Source organism: Schistocerca piceifrons, chromosome 6 (genome assembly GCF_021461385.2).
Source record: "Schistocerca piceifrons isolate TAMUIC-IGC-003096 chromosome 6, iqSchPice1.1, whole genome shotgun sequence".
Taxonomy (NCBI): domain Eukaryota; kingdom Metazoa; phylum Arthropoda; class Insecta; order Orthoptera; family Acrididae; genus Schistocerca; species Schistocerca piceifrons.
This window is the reverse complement of record NC_060143.1, coordinates 23,513,233-23,529,430: the sequence shown is the minus strand read 5'-3', so window position 1 is coordinate 23,529,430 and position 16,198 is coordinate 23,513,233. Positions and strand designations below refer to the sequence as shown.

The 16,198-nt window shown below is 37.5% G+C and overlaps 1 protein-coding gene across 1 annotated transcript in view; it reads left to right on the top strand.

Moving 5' to 3' along the window:
- Nucleotides 1-16,198, top strand: part of LOC124802825 (muscle-specific protein 300 kDa-like) — a 49,057-nt gene that overhangs the window by 18,580 nt on the left and 14,279 nt on the right. The window contains exons 10-14 of the mRNA XM_047263830.1: nucleotides 6,170-6,368; nucleotides 6,568-6,846; nucleotides 7,432-7,662; nucleotides 9,415-9,779; nucleotides 13,140-13,178. Coding sequence (XP_047119786.1) covers nucleotides 6,170-6,368; nucleotides 6,568-6,846; nucleotides 7,432-7,662; nucleotides 9,415-9,779; nucleotides 13,140-13,178 — 1,113 coding nt within the window. The remainder of the gene's footprint in view (nucleotides 1-6,169; nucleotides 6,369-6,567; nucleotides 6,847-7,431; nucleotides 7,663-9,414; nucleotides 9,780-13,139; nucleotides 13,179-16,198) is intronic.

Sequence of the window (16,198 nt, the reverse complement as noted above, 5' to 3'; positions counted from 1 at the left end):
CGTGTGTGCGAGTGTATACCTGTCCTTTTTTCCCCCTAAGGTAAGTCTTTCCGCTCCCGGGATTGGAATGACTCCTTACCCTCTCCCTTAAAACCCACTTCCTTTCGTCTTCCCCTCTCCTTCCCTCTTTCCTGATGAGGCAACAGTTTGTTGCGAAAGCTTGAATTTTGTGTGTATGTTTGTGTTTGTTTGTGTGTCTATCGACCTGCCAGCGCTTTTGTTCGGTAAGTCACCTCATCTTTGTTTTTATGTATAATTTTTCCCACGTGGAATGTTTCCTTCCATTATATTAGTAAATGTAATTTATACACTTCTTCTCCCCCTCCCCTCCCCCCACTCTTCCCTCCGTCTGATCAGGACTGGTACAGCCATTGTCATACATTTAGATTTAACACATTGACGAGCAGTGTACACATTGGATTTAATACATTACAGATCATAACAAACATAAAGTTACAGTATAATCATATTGGAAGTTGACCTGCTTTTCCAACAAAAAGTATACAACAGGCAGTATACTGTCAAGTCTTTCAAGCAGAGCAGTACAGCTACACATATCAGCAAACAGCATCTGATAGTGACCAGACATTGTAGGAGGTGGCTGGCTGTGCTATATCTGTCCGTGCAGTCAAAACGCATGTGACTGACACCCTTCCTTTTACCACAGATGCAGTGATGCAACCAGACAAATATGATGTAAGTGCTTCCCATAGCAGCCATTGTTGAATGTGAGTTACTTTACAATATTTGTCAGTCATTGGGAGCATTGATTTTTCTCGTGCCAGAAGTTAGGATTCATCATTGGGTTCAATTCGACATAATCTTTACGTTTGCATTTGCAGGTCTCTTGCAGTTCTGTATTCAATTCTCTCTGATGTTGGTTTATTAGCATTTAAAAGATTTGTAGCTGGTAATTCCATGTATCCCCTCACTCCATCATAGGTGGTTGCTTTGACTAGCTTGTCCGCTGTTTCATTGGTAGGTGTTCCACAGTGTGCTTTTACCCAGTACATTTGTAACTTTCTGATTCCTTTATTTGTGGTGATCTATAACATCAGATTCATGATGTGATATGCTGTTGTAAGGTTGTATTTTCCGCTGCATTAGATGTCTTTAATAGTTCCACCACTCATCTGGAATTGGAAAGGGTGATGAACTCAGAGTTGACATGCTCCTCAGTGTATTGCAGAATAGTCAAAAACTCGGCACTATTCAATGTCCCTCGATAGCTTCAAGAAAATGCAGTATTAAAATTTAGTGATCTGTAAATACAGCAAGATAATGATTTCAGCTCACAGGAAATCCACATTTGCTACAGGTACAGTTGTTCTTGTTATATCCTTGACATGTTCAAATGACTCAGGTCATGAATCATTGCGTTAACGTGGAATTTGTCGCTGGTAAAGATGCTACGAATGTGCATTTGTAGTTTATGTTAATATTTGCTGTCTTATACCCCAGTTAGGGTTAATAACTCACATAATAACAATCCTCTTAGTTCAGAAGATAATTCTGATTGTAAGGATATCCATTTTAGACATTATTGCAGAAATCTCCCTTGAATTTTTAAAGTATTCTGAGTGCAATCATATACATACACAGTCAGAAAAAAATTGCAACACCAAAAAATAATTAATGTAGAGTAATGAAATCTCTGCAATATATTTGTCTAGGTAATTAACATTAGTGATTATCATTACAAGATCACAGGTTAATGTAAGCATGAGATAAGCCATTGCAAGTGTGAAATGCTGGTACTTTAATGACTGGTGTAACCGAGAGAACGTCGAATGCAAGCAGGCAGATGCGCATGCATTGTGTTGTACAGGTGCCAGATGTCAGTTCGTGTAATAGAGTTCCATGCCTGTTGCACTTGGTCAGTTGATACAGTGACACTTAATGCTGTTTGTTGTTGATGCTGAAGTTGAAATTCATTGACGTCCCATATGTGCTCGATTGGAGACAGATCTGATGATTGAGCAAGCCAAGGCAGCATGTAGACACTGTAGAGCATGCTGGCTTGCAACAGCAGTATGTTTGTTAGCATTATCCTGTTGGAAAACATCCTATGGAATGCTGTTCATGAATGGCATAAAATTTTGCCATCAGGGTGCGTGGGATAACTCTACTGTCATACAAAATTGCACCCCAGAACACAAATCTACATGTAGGTCCAGTGTGCCTTGGCTGCAGACAGGTTGGTTGCAGGCCCTGAACTGGTCCCTCCTGACCACCACATGGTCATCACTGGCACCGAGGCAGAATCAGCTTTCATCAGAAGACACAACAGATCTCCCACCTGCCCTCCAATGAGCACTCACTTGACACCATTGAAGTCGCAAATAACAGTGGTTTGGAGTCAGTGTAATGTATACTACAGGGTTTCTGGCTCAGAGCTGTCCTTAAAATAACTGATTTGAGGCAGTTTGTTGTGTCACTGTGGTGCCAACTGGTGCTTATATTATTGCTGCAGATGCAGTAGACTGAACAAGATAGTCTTCCCTCACGGGTGTGCCACATGGCTGTTGGAAGCTCACTCTTCTGGTGACCACACATTCTCATGACCACCACTGCCAGCAATCATGTGCAGTGGCTACATTCCTGCCAAATCCACCTGCAATAGATAGAAGGGACATCCAGCTTCTTGTACCCTATTACACAACTTCGTTCAAACTTGGTGAGTGTTGATAATGGTGTCTTTGTCACCTGAAAGGAATTCTTGACTAACAGCTCACCATGTTCAATCTGAAGGGTAACTAACACTCACAACCATTAAAGTGTATATTAAAAGCAAACCTGATTTGGATCCTCATAATGGCACCACCAACACCACTCTTATGCACCTGGTGCAAAATTTTAATAGACATCATTTCTGAGATGTAGAAACATACCTACCAACTATCGTTTATGTTGCTCAATGCCTTCTTGGTGTTGCAGTTTTTTTTCCATCAGACTATTTTCCATTTTGTACATCATTGCCATAGATTATGAATTTCATGAAGTGAAATAATAGCTATTGACATTAGGCCGAAGCATAACTAGCTAATAGTCTAAAAATAGTTTAGTCTTGTCTCAAAAGTTTTCATTCTCCAGCATGAAGCTCAGCCATTTAATGAATGTATAACCATGTACAATCATAATCTGGTGGAAACTCTTATGCATAGGGCTGGTTCAAGGACATCTCTTCACACAAGGCATTTGACAGTCTTCCTAACCCCCTGTTGACACTTCCACTTTCGCACTTGTCATTTTTCTCTACTAATTGTGAGACTGTATACAAACCTTGTACTCGAGCACCCTCGGTACCCCTGACAGCTTGTCCCCCCAAGCGACCACTACTAATTGTGTCCTCTATGGAAATATTAAAGCCTCTGGCACCCCTCTTAGCGTGGTACCCCAAGCCCGAACCCAAAATTTTTTTTACAAAACTGATGCGGAATTGATCCTTTTTAATGAACATCACAGCAGATGTTGGAAATAGCCACCAGTGATGTCTGTGGAGCATTTTGGTAGGTTTATCAAATTGGTGTGCTCTACCTGAGGGATAGCTGCAACAGTGTTTTCAATATTCTGCTGTAGTAGCTCCCAGTGCGCGAGGATTATTTGAGTATATCTGACCCTTCAATTTTCCTCATGGGTAAAAATCGTAAGGAGTGAGGTCAGGTGACCAATGCAGCCAGGGGGTTCCACTGTCTCCTCTCCTCACCAAACATCTCATGCCCACATCACAAGGTTGTCAAGGCAATATATGCTGTTGCCGTACATTGCTGAAAATATCCATAAAGTTGTTAATTTTCTGTTAGGTGATCCACGTATGGATTAAACAGAATATGGACATATTTGTCAGCATTAACAGTTAGTGAAGTAATTATGTTGTGATTTGGACACCAGTCATTGTGCACTAACGCCAATTTTGAGATATTGCAACTGTGACTTTGCATATCCTGACAAGCTGGACCAGCACTCACCTGAAGAAATGGAAAACCAGTGATCCAAAAGGCCTGATTCCACTTCGCTCAGAAACCACTGGCAGCAATCACCATGTGAAAGCTTATCTGGACACCTTAAGTTGTGCATAACAGCAAATTAGTAACGATACAGATGCTGCAGTCCTTTTTTGATAATGTTTCAACACAGTAATCTCTTCAATTCCCAAATGCACAGATAAGTGGTGTGGAGGTCTCATTGGACTTTGTTATAGGCTTTCCTAACCGAAAAGAAAACATTATTCGAATGAAGGATAATGTTTTCTTTTCGGTTAGTTACCTTTTTTATTTGCTGCAGAGCCTCCTCTGTGCAGTTTTGCCACTAAGTTTTGCATTGCAGACTTCACTGGAGATTTTGCCGAAACACTTTTAAGTCGTAAACTTTTGCAGAAACTGTTCTGCACAGGTTTTGCACAAATAGTGCTTCACATGATACTAAACAGTGAAGATGTAATATTATATTGTGAGCACCATTTTATGTTGGTTTCAACTGTTCATTAAACACATCTGTTCCCCTCACTCGCTCAAATGTAATAACACTGTGAAGTACTTGGGAAAGAGCGTGTGGGAGATGCGCATGCACACACATGTGACAACAATCAATTGGTGGGTCAGAATCACAGTTTCCAGTATTTTCTGTGATGGGCAGTTCTGATCACTAACAAGGGCCAATTCCACTGAATCTTACAAATATTTTCCGTGCCAGTTTTATTTTTCCCACCTTCTATTTTAAGCAGTAACATCTGAGGTCTATTTTAAGCAGTAACATCTGAGGTCACAATTTCACAATAATGGAGTCACAAATTTCCTAATGTGTGTATATGTGCATTTATGATCTTCTAAATCTTCTTGTGTGTGTGTGTGTGTGTGTGTGTGTGTGTGTGTGTGACAGAGAGAGAGGGGGGGGGGGGGGGGGAAGAGCTGTTTTGATACTAGTCCGCAGCATTGTTTTGATGTATCTTTTTCATATGTATCGTACTTGGTATTCAATGCTCAGTTAAATCTTCAAATCAGTCATTATTATCAGCATTCAGATGTGAGCACAGTATTTGGTTAGAAATGATCATGTAGAAATAATTGGTTAGAGGAGCTGGAGGGTAAGAAGAATCCTTTTCACACCTTGGGAAACACTGATAATAACTTTCCTTCATTAGCTTTATTTATTTGAGCCCACTGTCTTCTACCCAACATTTCGTTGCTGCCCTGTACATAGATAAAGTAATGTATCTAAGTCTCAGCAAACTGGGATCACAATCATTTGAATTAAGTTTAAATTTGTCAAATATTGCTGAGAAATCAGTCTTTCCTTTGATTTTCAACAGATGTTAACAAAATGTGGCCTCCATATGGAAAACACATTTTCTCATAGTTAATTCATCTTGCAAAATGTGCCATACTCTTTCTTCTAATATAAAATAGATTATGAATATGCACACACCTTTAGTTACTGGTTGTTAAATGAGCAGATATGTGAAGTTGAAATTATAATCCACAGCAGAATTTCAAGCTTGATTCTCGTCTTTAATGGGCGACCACTTGTGCTATTCGTACATGCCTGAAAGATGTAATTTATCACTGGATACCCTTCATACCTTAGTATTCTCCTGCAGCCAATGAAATGTGTGGAAAGAGGCAAGATGCAAGTTGAAACTTTTGAATCAGCCACTATGGCCTACACTAATAGTGCAGTTGATATGAGTAGTGCACTGTTTGTCAAAGGCAGGGTCCATGTTGGAATGTTGGTCTGGCATACAATTTTTAACAGTCTTAAATATTCATAGCAATCCATTCTCTGCAAATTAATAACAATAAAAAAGAAGCCATCCAGTACCATACTGTGTTATTTCCTTGGTATTATCACTTGTGGTTGCATTATTAGAAAATTCTTTATGTAATCTTCTTAAGAGAGCTGCAAGTACACTCGGATGCAGCCATTCATGTTGTGATAAACTATTCAAAACAAAGAATATTTAGGTCACACAGAATTAAACTTTATCGATTCTGCAGATGAAGTTGACATTCTATACCAGATTCAGAAAGTTGTATGAAGCTAGAGAATGATTAACACTCAGGCATTGCAAGTGCTGAAGGTAGCAAGCTGAGAATATTGAAGTGTGGTGTTGATATTTAATTAATACAACTCTTTTCAGAAACTAAAGAGAATTTTATTGTAATTGTTTCAGGTGGAAGAATGTCTGTGGCCAGTCGGCAGAACGCAAGCGACGTATCATTGCCGTCTGCCAGTTGATACAGGACTTACAGAAGCTCTGCACTGAACAAGAAGACTGGCTCACTGCACAGGAGCTGGTTTTGAAGGAACTCGACAGTCGGCAGGATCTGCGGTCACAATCTGAGATCCAGTCTTTTGTTTCACGTATCGATGTGAGTTGTAGTAATGAGAGCAGTGTAAAGTAGTGAAAAACATCAAGAGTATGTAGAGAAGTCCACTAGAACTTTTAAGTAGAAATTAGAGTAACTTATATGCTGCAGGAGAACTCATTTAGATTATTTACTATTTTTACAATTTAGAACTAGCATAGCTGATTAAAAAAGTACCTAACTGTTGTCTGTTTTGGATTAGGGTGTGCTGAAGGAGGTGGAGACACGTGCTCCAGCCCTCCGCATCCTGGACCAGTCTTACTCCCGTCTGCACAAAGAGAGTACTCTCCTCGAACCAGAGAATATGCGGCAGCTGACATCTGGAGCTCGATCAGTACTTCGCCGTTGGCATGACCTAGCACCTGCTGCAGCTGCTGCTCAACAGAGGCTATTCAGAGAACTGCAGCGATACCGGGACTTCGCTGCTGCACATAGTAGAGCACTTGTTGCTCTCACGCAGTTTGACATTAGTCTTACACAGGTAATACTTTGTTCACTTTCACTGCCCTTCAGAAAATTGATACAAATTTCCTATGTGATTGAAATTGGTTTTATTAGTTGTCCATGTCAGGAAACAGTACATTACATTTCACTTTTAAGTGTTTCTAATTTTGTTATAATAATTTCTAGCACTCACACTACAGAAAGTTGGGTAGATACAGATGGTGTACTGTTTACAAATCGGTATTTCTTTTGTGTGTTTATTGTTGTGCTGTGCACAAGATGTAACCATTAGTGGAAAGAACAATAGAGAAGCTAAGCTCAGTAAGACATTAAGTAATCTCATTTTACACAGTAATAAACATTACTGTATTTGTATGTCAGAATCAGAGGGTTCATATTCTCTTGTGGAAAGTGCATACTTATTGACCATATTATGTACTTCAATTTCTAATTGTGTTAAATTTGTTTTTACAATTCCAAAATCTTGAAAATTACCTAATAATTTTGTGGTAATTTACTATGTATGAGGAGTTATACTTAGGATACTTGTCCATTTTACATATTTGTTTAAGACCTACAATAATGATAAGTTGCATTACTTGAGATGGGTAATGTTTCTCAGGCACAGCACTTAACAGAACAGTTGGACTCGTCACAGTTGACACAGCTAGAGACTGATCTGGAAGCATTGTCACCATTGGTTCAAGAAGTGGAGGAAGTGGGTAATCGAGTATTACAACGATGTAGCCCTGAAGAAACATCTGAATTGCGTGGCATGCTGAATGAATGCCAGCTTTTGTGGTCAGATATTCGTGAACGCTTCTGGCAACTACGGGAAAAGTGCAGCTCCCAGGTTTGTGTTTATAGTCATTGGTTTAATTTGTTGTTCAGCATAACAACTGGTTAGTTGCAGCATCTATAAACTGCCATTGGTGCCAGACTTGTGAGTAATAGCAATGGACTCCGGGATCGGCTCTAATTACCAGATAGTGACATAATACGGATCAATAAAACATACAATCCATTAGTCAAATCCAACTTTGTTGTTGATGTAAACATGAAAGAAAGTGGAAATACCTAACCCTTTTTGGTACTGTGTGGCCTTTTGGATTTGTATACGATGGCTTTCCTTGTTTTTTATATCCTGTAGTTACTCTTTTCAGTTTGTCAAGATGCACTACAAACCTTCATATATTTTCATCTCAAGCGTTCAAGACTTAAGCTTTAACATTTTTATCTGTATTAACTTTATTTTCTTGTCCGTGCATCAACTGTTCAACTGAAGTGAAGTATTCTCTTAGACATGCAACATATATACTTTCTTATGAGATTTGGTGTTAAGAACTAGATGCAATTAGAGAATAATAGTAACATTCCTAAATATGACATAGCAACAAAAAAATTCTGCAGTACTTGCAACTTAACTTCACTCTTGCACATAAGGAAGCACAGTGTGCAATCAGGGAAATATTTGACTAATTCCTGTGTAAATTAAAGGTTATCAACAAACTGAAATCATATCTGCTTGACAGCTACTCCCACTCCATAGATGAAGTCCTGAGTAGGTTTTCAGTTATTAAATTTAAAATTAGATTACAGTTAATGTAAAAGAAAAGCATGTAAATGATCAGCATATATTCACACTTTACTGCATTATGTTTCTAAATCTGTTGACGCACTCCACATCATTGCCATACAGAAAAACACCATTGGCAATCAAAAAAATTTAAGAAATCGGGACTGTCATTATTTTGTTAAGCAATTGCAGAAAATATTTCAAATATTAAATTTAAAGTATGTGTTTTTGCCCAGATGTGTTTCAGTTAATTTAAATTTTTGGGCTTATCATAGCAGTCTCCAACCCCCCCCCCTTCCAACAGCCCCCCTGCTCCCAAACTCATAATAATTGGGCAGTTGCTTCATTATGACAAACTTTTAAATAATAAAAAAAGCATTGAGTCATTGAGAGGGGGGGAAAAAAGAAGGACCCTGCCACACACACACACACACACACACACACACACACACACCAGAGAGAGAGAGAGAGAGAGAGAGAGAGAGAGAGATAGAGAGAGAGAGAGATGTACCATACAGCTGTGTGTGTGGGGGGGGGGGGGGGGGCACGCTCGCTTGTGTACTGCTCCACACGTATACTGCTCGCGCATGTGCTCGCACAAGAGCAGGAGGAGAAGGAGCTCAGGTATTTATCATTCCTTAAGCCTGTTGATGACACAATGCTTCTGCTATTTTGTGGCTCATCTCCTTCACTCTTAAATTCTTTACATTGTGCCATAACTATCCTTACCATATAGAAATAAAAAAAACATATTTACAGTTTTAAATCCCTATTAATTTGCTAGTTGCAAGAGCTCATACATTAATTCTGTATATTTGCAGTAGTCATTTTATACATTGTGGATTTTGTATTGTTTTTGGCAGTTGAATGTGGGGAATAGCAACACTGTCAACAATAATGAACTACTAGAGTTTGTGAAATTTTAGTGATCAGACTTTACAAATAATTTAGAGAAAATATTTCAAAGTATGTACAAGCAACACTTTTTCACTAAACTTAAAATATTTTCAAATGTTTCATTTTTGACAGGTTGTGGACTCTGCAATTCAAGTTGAAACTTTGCGGTTTGAGCAAGATTCTGCTGTTCAAGTGGACACACTTAAGTTGACATCAGACGATGCATATCGCTATGAGCTAGAATCAGCAATGAGAGAATGCTCAGCAAACCTAGACCAACTAGAAGATGTAGCAAGCCGTACAAAAATAACTCCACGTTCTTCAGAAATATCAAAAGCTTTGGCTGCAGCAAGGTCAAGTATTGAGCTAGTCAGGCATCTCAGCTCATTACTTCCTGAGAATCGAGCTGCTGCAGACCGTGTTAGAGTGCTTGGTGAGCGCTTTGACCGCATGGTAGCAAATATACAGGCACGAGAGCAGCAGGAGAAGGAGCTCAGGTATTTATCATCCCCTGTCACAGTTCAATTAACGGAAGTTTTCATTTGCTACATAATCCTTATTCTACTGTTTAATCTTCCTACCTTGTTTTTTGTGAGTACATGAAAAGTAATGAAGCTGCAATATCCATTATCTCACTTCTTCTCTTCCTCCTCCTCCTTCAGGTGTACTCGTGCAAAAATTGAAAGCAAAGTTAATTAAATTTTGATAGAAAGTTTGTAACTTTTTGATGCATATATAAATTTTGATCTAATATGTAAAACTTTTGTGGACTTAACCAAAGGAAATTTTTGAATATTATGTTCAAATCACTGTGTGTAGGTTTCAGTTTAGGTGATATATTTTTCATTTGTACTTGTGTTAATGGTTAGGCACACAGTGTAACTAAATATTGGGAAGAGATCAGATAATCTCCAGTTCAAAATACTGTCTATAAGAGAGAAGTTAATGTACTCAAATATAAGCTTTTGTTTGTATACCTGAGAAAGGGGGAAGGTGCATCTATAATCCACAAAAAACTGCAGAACTAACTCTGAGGTGAAGGACTGACTACTTACTTAAAGTTGCCTACTTTGTTAGTTTAGTCTGTGTGTAGCTTTCTTCTTACTTGCTGTTGGTGCTGATGCTTACATTGCTACCGCTGTTGATATTGCTACTGCTGTCGCTACCCTGTCTTGGCTTCCTTCTACTACTACTACTACTACTACTACTACTACTACTATTATACTCCTTTTACTGATGGTATTGACAATACTGTTGAATTATCAGTTGTTGGCAGAATTGTAGTGGTATTGAGACAAGGCACATTTCCTGCATATGTTCCATAAAGAATGGTTTCAGCTGCAAAATGTTCTCTTCCTGAGTACATTATTGGAAGATTCTTGTTCTTTCAGCGTGTGAATTAAATGAGTGTTCAAAGTGAACTTGTAAGTAATCTGAAACAAAGGTTAGTCCATATGCTATTTATGACACTATTTTGCAGTTACATTCTGTTACTAAGTACTTGTCGTGTGCATATACTGCAAATGTCGGCATTGTATGATAACATTGTTTGACATATGATAGGCAGCATCTAACTTGGATTCATAGTACATTGATCAGTGAAGTTGGAACAACAAACAAATGAAACATTTTAAAGGTGTCATCCTCCCACTCACTCCTCCTCCTCCTCCCCCCCCCCCCCCCCCCCCCCCCCCCCCCCTGCTGTATGCTAATCAGGTCACCATAGACATTGAACAAATGAGAGGTGACATAAATTATAGCTTTTTGAAAAGAGGTTCCTTCATGCTGAAAATGCATGGGATTGAGCAGGAAGGGGAGGGTGGGGGTTGAACAGTGAAATATCAAGTGCTTGCCTTCAAAGCCATGCATTAACAATTGTTTCTTCCTGGTATATGGCAAACTTTTGTAATGACACATTCATGTAAAACTGTGATTGTGTCTATTACGGTCAGTGTGAAACTGATACTCTACAGCATCTTTTCCCTGTGGTCCATTGTTTTTAAAGGTACAGACCTGATTTTAAAGGAAATTTTATGCTGATATTTCTTTGCGAAATTTTAATGTAGTTATTCTAGGTGTGAGGCATATGTTTCTTTCCATAATTGGATATAGTATTTTAATAGCTTTTGACATGCAGTTTCTTTCGTGTAGCATTTGGAGAATCAATGACGTAATGGATTAAAGGTTTTTCTCCTTAATTTTATTTAAATAATGTCTGCTTATGCTTAATCATTTATGGATGGCAAAGAGGGACATTTGATTCGTTGGAGATTACTCCATCATATTTGAAGATTTCTGGACGATTGTTCTCAATAAATAATTTACCTGTTTCTTCTTTTAGGGAAATAGTTATTTAATGCCCCCTATAAAACCATATGGGTAAAGCTGGTGTACACAGAAGCAGGTCCCACCTACCAGATTCACAGTTTCATAAGAATAATGTTTCTTTACTTGTCATGTCTTAAACTGATGTGGTTTATTTTCATAAATTTCTAAGTGCCAAGAGAGTGATTAAAAAGTCAAGTGTTTGGTACCTGATTGGCCCTAGAAATTTTTTACTGGCAGTAGAGGTTTCAGTGTAAAGAACTCTCAGTTGACCATAGTTTTCAACCTTCATTACACTGAATTCTCACTTTAATTATCCCATGTAGCTGCTTCTGTGGTAAGAGAAAGACTTACCACTTCTAGTAGGATGAGGCCTAATGAAGAGGTACATTGTTCATAGGGACCTCCCAGATGATAAATGCTTGTGTTTCTTATTTTGCTGTAATTAATCTTATGCGATGCTCGTGAGATTAATCAAAAGTAGAGAAGCCAGTGAATTATATCTGAGAGTTGCCTTGCATTAGAAGCCTTTCTGTGGCTGTTTAGATATAAAAAATGTTTAAAGAACAAAACAAGATATTTATCTAAAAACAAAGATGATGTGACTTACCAAATGAAAGTGCTGGCAGGTCGACAGACGCACAAACAAACACAAACATACACACAAAATTCAAGCTTTCGCAACAAACTGTTGCCTCATCAGGAAAGAGGGAAGGAGAGGGAAAGACGAAAGGATGTGGGTTTTAAGGGAGAGGGTAAGGAGTCATTCCAATCCCGGGAGCGGAAAGACTTACCTTAGGGGGAAAAAAGGACGGGTATACACTCGCGCACACACACACACATATCCATCCACACATATACAGACACAAGCAGACATATTTATAAACAAGATATTTAGATGTAAATAACTTTTTACATAAGCAATATGTTTTCACTACCAAAATATAACTAGAACTTCCCAGGAAGTGCCCAGTTGCACTTAATTCAGACAAGAAAATAAATTCTGTAAACTGTGTTTCATCATATTTATTTGATGAACCTCCTTTTCTCTACATCCCACTTGAATGTCATCTGGAATATAGTTCTGCCTCTTTAATAACTGCACAGTCACAAGCATGCGTTATCATTCGCAGTTCACAAAGCTGCCGAACTTCTTGATGATTTATGCTTTAAAAGACCATGCTGTGCCAATTATAAATTCATTATATTGTCTGCTTCTAATCAAATCCTTCTTTCCCATTCCTGTTGTTAGTGCAGAACTATTTTTCGGTGCTCTTTTTTTTTTTTTTTTTTTTTTTTTTATAAAAAAAGAGTGCTTGCATATGTTGGCGCCCCAAAATCTGATCTAGTGTTGTTGGTAAAACCTGGTGTGCTGCAATGTTTTTTCTTCTTCTTTACCTGTATACCATTCTATAGAGACTGTGTAGTGCATTTAATTGTTTTTGTATTTGCATGTTTGCTGCTGCATTGCTCAGTATAAACGGGACTTGGTCTTTCTTACTTTCTAGTTTATGGTTGTTGTCTTTTCGCAGGTCTACCTTTGCTGAGGCTTACTATTTTATCTGTGAACAGTTAAGTGGACCTCCTTACTAACTATAGAATATCTGGATAAGTATGTCTAATGTATTATCTATGCTAAGCATTGTACTACAAACTGCATAATGTAAATTTTATTTGCGACTTCCAAAATTAATTGTCGTGACATTAGGAAATTTCATGCATTCACTACTATAGATTATGAAGCCATATTAAAAGTTAGGGACCACAGAAACCTAATTCTTGTCATCACGGATACATTACTGTTTGTATTGACAATTTACTGATGTTGGGAACTGTGATGGACAAATTTTGTAGATAGTCGTCCATCCATTAGTTGTTTGTGGCCAAGGTATTGTGAGGGCCACCTTTTAAATTTTTCCAAACAACCCTTAGATGCCACTATTTAAATGTGAAATTACTATTGTTTTAAAATATTGACATTTGTTGCTATTAAAACAACAGTAGCTCAGAAATTTTTTAAGTAATTCGCTTACAGTGAATGTTTAAGAAATAACGTTCTGAAAAATTGAAATTTCACATTAAAAATTTTGCTAAATGGTTTTGTTATGATCCTCCAATTGCTTCATTCAACTTACAGTGTTCAACCACCTTCAGAAAAGACTTTGCAACTAGTTTGCAGACATTTATTATGGTCATGCTCCCATCTGCATTAAATGTAGTGTAGGCTGACCAAAATCAGTAGATGTTTCAGGTCACATCAAAGCTCTGCACAAAATGATTGCAGAGGACTGGCTGACATGTGGCTTGCTGTATGATGGGACACCCTTAGTCATGTCGAAAAATGCACGACAATCAGTTCTGTATGAACTTCTAACTGTGATAAAGTTATGCTCTCTATGGATTCTGCACAATTTGACTTAATCTCAGATACAGGCTCACACCAGTTGTAAGGAAATATTCTAAAAATTTAACACAGGAAATGTAAAATATGTGTACTACAATACAACAGGAGACAAAACTGATCAGCAGTCAATGGCATGGATTGTCAGAAATGAACTAGAATCAACAGAAATGATTCATTCATGAAGTATCTTCATGAAAATGATCATTTGTTTATCTTGGAAAAACTAGATATGTCACCATTATTGCTTTACAGGACTGAAGAATAGTCAGTGCTTAATGATATGCTCCAGTGATAATTTGCTTAATGGTGGGGAAATAATATATAGGCTAGAAACTTCAAAATTCTTTGTTATCCACATTGATGAGAATTTAAACTGGAAAAATCACATTTTGGAACTCCTAAAACAACTTAAGTGATGTTATACGTATACAACTGAGAGTTCTTTCTAGGCACACTTATTTAAGGTTACAATAATACATGTTACACATAAGTATTTATATAACACACTTCATAAATTTAAATATTCTTCAATCGAGTAAAAGCAGTGATACGGTAAATATAACTTAAGATATTTTCCAAAGGTATTGACCTCAGTAATAGCTTTTATGTTTTCAGGAAGTTTGTTAAAATGGGTTACATTTAAATTTCTGCTTTGTGTCATAAGGTGATCATGTATATCACAGTTATTTTGGAGTCTGCAGTCCTTACATAATACATTTATTTCAAGGAGTAAAAAGGTTTCCATAATGTATACACGTGGTAATGGAGGAATACCAGATTTCTTAAACAGAGATTTACAAGAGTCTCTAGGCTTCCACTCAAACAGGATTCTAATGGCTCTTTTTTGTAGTTTAAAATTGCTATTAGCTTTGTAGAGCATCCCCAGAAAGTGATCTCATATTTGTGTCATAAGGTGATCATGTATATCACAGTTATTTTGGAGTCTGCAGTCCTTACATAATACATTTATTTCAAGGAGTAAAAAGGTTTCCATAATGTATACACATGGTAATGGAGGAATACCAGATTTCTTAAACAGAGATTTACAAGAGTCTCTAGGCTTCCACTCAAACAGGATTCTAATGGCTCTTTTTTGTAGTTTAAAATTGCTATTAGCTTTGTAGAGTATCCCCAGAAAGTGATCTCATATATAAGACGAGAATGAAAGTAGGCATGATATGCACTCATTACTGTTTTCTCACGAGAGCATGATTTGTGTGAGCAAAGAAGGTAACTGTTTTGCTCAGTTCTGCGTTGAGATATTCAATATTCTTATTTCATTTTAGGTTGCTCTGCAGCCAGTGTCCTAAGAATTTGGTTTCAGTACTGTTACCAACTAGTTTGTCATTGATATAGATGGGTGGGATAAACATGTCCTGGTTAGCATTGTGGAATTTTAAGTGCAATGGTTTCTTTACTGTTTATTATTAAGCTGATTATTCTGCATTCATTGCTGTCTCCGTTTAGTTGAATTGTGGTGTCATCTGCAAATATGATGTTTTATGTGCATCAACATGAGATCATTAATGTACAGAAGGAATAGAAGGGGTCCCATTACTGATCCTTGGGGTATACCACATTTAATTTGTTTGTAGTCAGATAAATGTTTGGATACAGTTTTTAGTTTGGTATTTGTGTGTTTGATGGGCACTGTCTGTTTGCAATTAGTCAGGAAGGAACTGATCCAGTAGTGGGGTAACTCATCTTAAAGAAGCAAAGGCGTGATTGCTCAGAAACATGCTGGAGGAATATTGCGTGATGCTCACCCATGACCATCTTGTAGACATATGTTTAAGGATTTAGGCATTTTCACTACTAGTTCACAGTATGAAGTTTGTTGTAAATAATCCACTGTGGTTCAAAAGGAAGAATGATATTTAAATATTTACAAAATAATTTGTTATATGTATATAAAAAGACTCATCCCACAATATTATAATTCATCTTAAAAATGCTCCATGGAACTTGAAACTAATTAACTAACAATTTGTTTGCCACACTGCATTGATGAAATAAAGTAGAAGAGCTGAAAATTTCACACAATTCTTAATCTTGGTATTACCAGCTATCACATAGCACATAAATCAATTGACCATATGATAGAGAAAAACAACTAATTAATGTTTAGTTGCTCATGTTGACCTGATTAAATCACATGACCTTTTATTTGTTCTCTTATGCAAAGAA